General features: G+C 28.1%; 1 protein-coding gene across 1 annotated transcript; it reads left to right on the top strand.

The window, feature by feature from the left end:
- The first annotated feature begins 1,609 nt into the window (after positions 1-1,609).
- Positions 1,610-2,071, top strand: LOC107468438 (pathogenesis-related protein PRB1-3-like). The gene has a single exon (XM_016087719.3). It carries the CDS (start codon positions 1,610-1,612, stop codon positions 2,069-2,071), a length of 462 nt encoding a protein of 153 aa, XP_015943205.3.
- The last annotated feature ends 669 nt before the right edge of the window (positions 2,072-2,740 follow it).

Genomic DNA, 2,740 nt, shown 5'->3' with positions numbered 1-2,740 from the left:
CAGTACAACAAAAATGAGGCGTATGAAAGGATGATAATTAAACTTTGTTCATCTTATTAAATAAAATTAAAAATAAAAGATTTTAGCTGATTTTTATTTCTTAAATTTGGTTCTCAAACTTTTTTTATTAAAATTATTTATTAATATATAATACAAGTTAAAATATAAAATATACCTCGAAAATGAGGTAAAGAGTAATATATCAAATAAATACTAAATTCTTATTCTCAAGATGATGGCATTATTGATGTTAATTGAGGAACTATTATTTAACAATAACTTGTTCGCTGGTTCGATCCTAGTGATTTTCATTATGCCTCTGATAAATGCATAATTGAGAATGAGTTGATGATAAAATCAATGACCTCCTAAAAGTTGCATGTGAATGTGTTATGCTATCATGTGAATGTATAAAACTAGCTATTAGAGCTGACTTAGATAGATGAAAGGCAGAGTTTATGCAGCAACCAACAAATAGACTAATTAATTTGATGAATTGTAATTAGGAATTTGCTATGGTCCTTAAATTTTTTTTAATTGTTAAAAAAGATTACATAATTATTTTTTAATTTAAAAGTATACAAATTAAAAAAGTTTAAATATTTAAAATTTACTAAAAAAATAGACAACAAATATTAGATGCCATAGAATTGGCCTTGTAATTAATATGTGACATTATACATATATGCATAAGTTTTGACTTGTTAATTAGGCCTAATGATCAATATCTCTTAAAACATTTATATCAAGTTAGAGAGAGGGGGGTTTTAAATCAAACATTTATATCATGTTAAACCACACATATATATGATATATAATTTTAGCAACACAAATAGTTATTTTTGTAGAGAAATTGTGTTTATATTATTATTAATTTTAAAATGCTGTTTGAATGACTAATTTTAACGAAATTAACACCTCTATTATTGCAACATATTTTAGATTTATCCATCTTAGTGATGTTAATAATTTCATTATGGAAATTCACTTTAGTTTGCCAAGTTAAAGATATAAAATTGACTTTTTATTTTTAAGAGAGTATAAAATAAAATAAACATAAAATTTATATCATATTCAGTTCATCTTCACTTTAAAATTAAAGAGTACATGAGTTATTTATATTAGTAAAAAAGAAAAAATCTTTATAATTTACGTAATGTAGAATTAATACATAATACAAAATTTATTATATATCCTAAACAATATAAAATTTGTATCTCCTTATTAATATTAACTAATTAATATACTTAATCTACTATTTCTCCTTGTTCTTGCCGGTGAGTTATTTGATTAAGGCATTTACAAACTTTTTTAATTTGACCCCAAGTTATTATGAAAGATCAGAGTTAAGAATCATCAATCATATAATCGTTATACTGATGCTCTAATTGATAATTAATATTTTATATTTCTTTCTTGATCATTTAGTAATTAAATCAATACATGTATTCAAGTACATCAAAAGGCAGAGAGAGAGAGAGATTATAATAATCCAACCCAAAACACTTCTCCACTAAAATGAGAATTGGCAGAGAACCATAAAATGAGAATTATGAAGATGGTAATAATAAGTTTTGCAAGCATATTATTGCCATTGTGCATAGTAGGCATGGTAGCTAATGAGGCAGAGTCTCCAAAAGAGTATTTGAGAGGTCACAACACTGAACGAGCAATGGTTGGGGTTCCTCCGCTGAAGTGGGATGTGAAACTAAAAAAAAAAGCTCAAGAGTTGGTGAATGAATACCTGGAAATCTGCTGGGGAAAACCACCGCCATCCAAGTCCTCTGTCTACGGTGAGAATCTTATGTGGAAGTATGCATCTGCTGAACACGTTACAGCAGCAAAAGCGGTAGCGTGGTGGGTGGCACAGAAAAAGTACTACGACCATAAATCCAACTCGTGTATTGGTGGTAAGTGTGAAGAATACATTCAAGTTGTTTGGAGAGAAACTACTCATGTTGGATGCGCTAATGCTAAATGCCCAGATAGACCAGGCGTCGTTGCCAAATGCACCGTTACTATTTGTCTTTATAATCCTAAAGGAAACCTTCAAGGCCATCGTCCTTTCTAGTTAATCACAACCAATGTTATATGCTATTTAATATATTAATAATGCTAGGGAATCAAGATGGTTTCAGCCACAAATCAGCCAAATACCCAAATGTTTGTAGGTGAATCCAAAACTCCTACGTGGATGGTGTTTATGTTAGGAATCAGGATGCTTTTTTTCTTTATAAATTGGATGGTTCTAACTCTGTTTTTTAATTTATCATGTTTTAGGCATTTAGAAAGAGAATGAGAGTGGAAGAAATGTAAGCTAATTGAATCAGTTTCCGTAATTCACATTGCAATGATGCTAAACGTATCTCTTTCTAATTTAAATGTGGTAAAATATTTAATAATTAATTAAGTTGTTCTATTTTTAGCTGATTTGAATTGGTTTTGGTTCTTTAAGTTTGGTTTTCAAACTTTTTTTATTAAAATTATTTATTAGTATATAATACAACTTAAAATATAAAATATACTTCGAAAATGAGGTAAAGAGTAATATATCAAATAAATACTAAATTCTTATTCTCATGATGATGGCATTATTGATGATAATTATTGATGAGAAACTATTATTTAGCAATTACTTGTTCACTGGTCCGGTCCTAGTGATTTTCATTATGCCATTGATAAATGCATAATTGGGAATGAGTTAGATGATAAAATTTATATCCTCCTAGAAGTTGCATGT

This window comes from Arachis duranensis, chromosome 10, assembly GCF_000817695.3.
Source record: "Arachis duranensis cultivar V14167 chromosome 10, aradu.V14167.gnm2.J7QH, whole genome shotgun sequence".
NCBI lineage: Eukaryota > Viridiplantae > Streptophyta > Magnoliopsida > Fabales > Fabaceae > Arachis > Arachis duranensis.
Note: the sequence above shows the minus strand (reverse complement) of the source record. Positions and strands in the feature narration are given on the sequence as shown.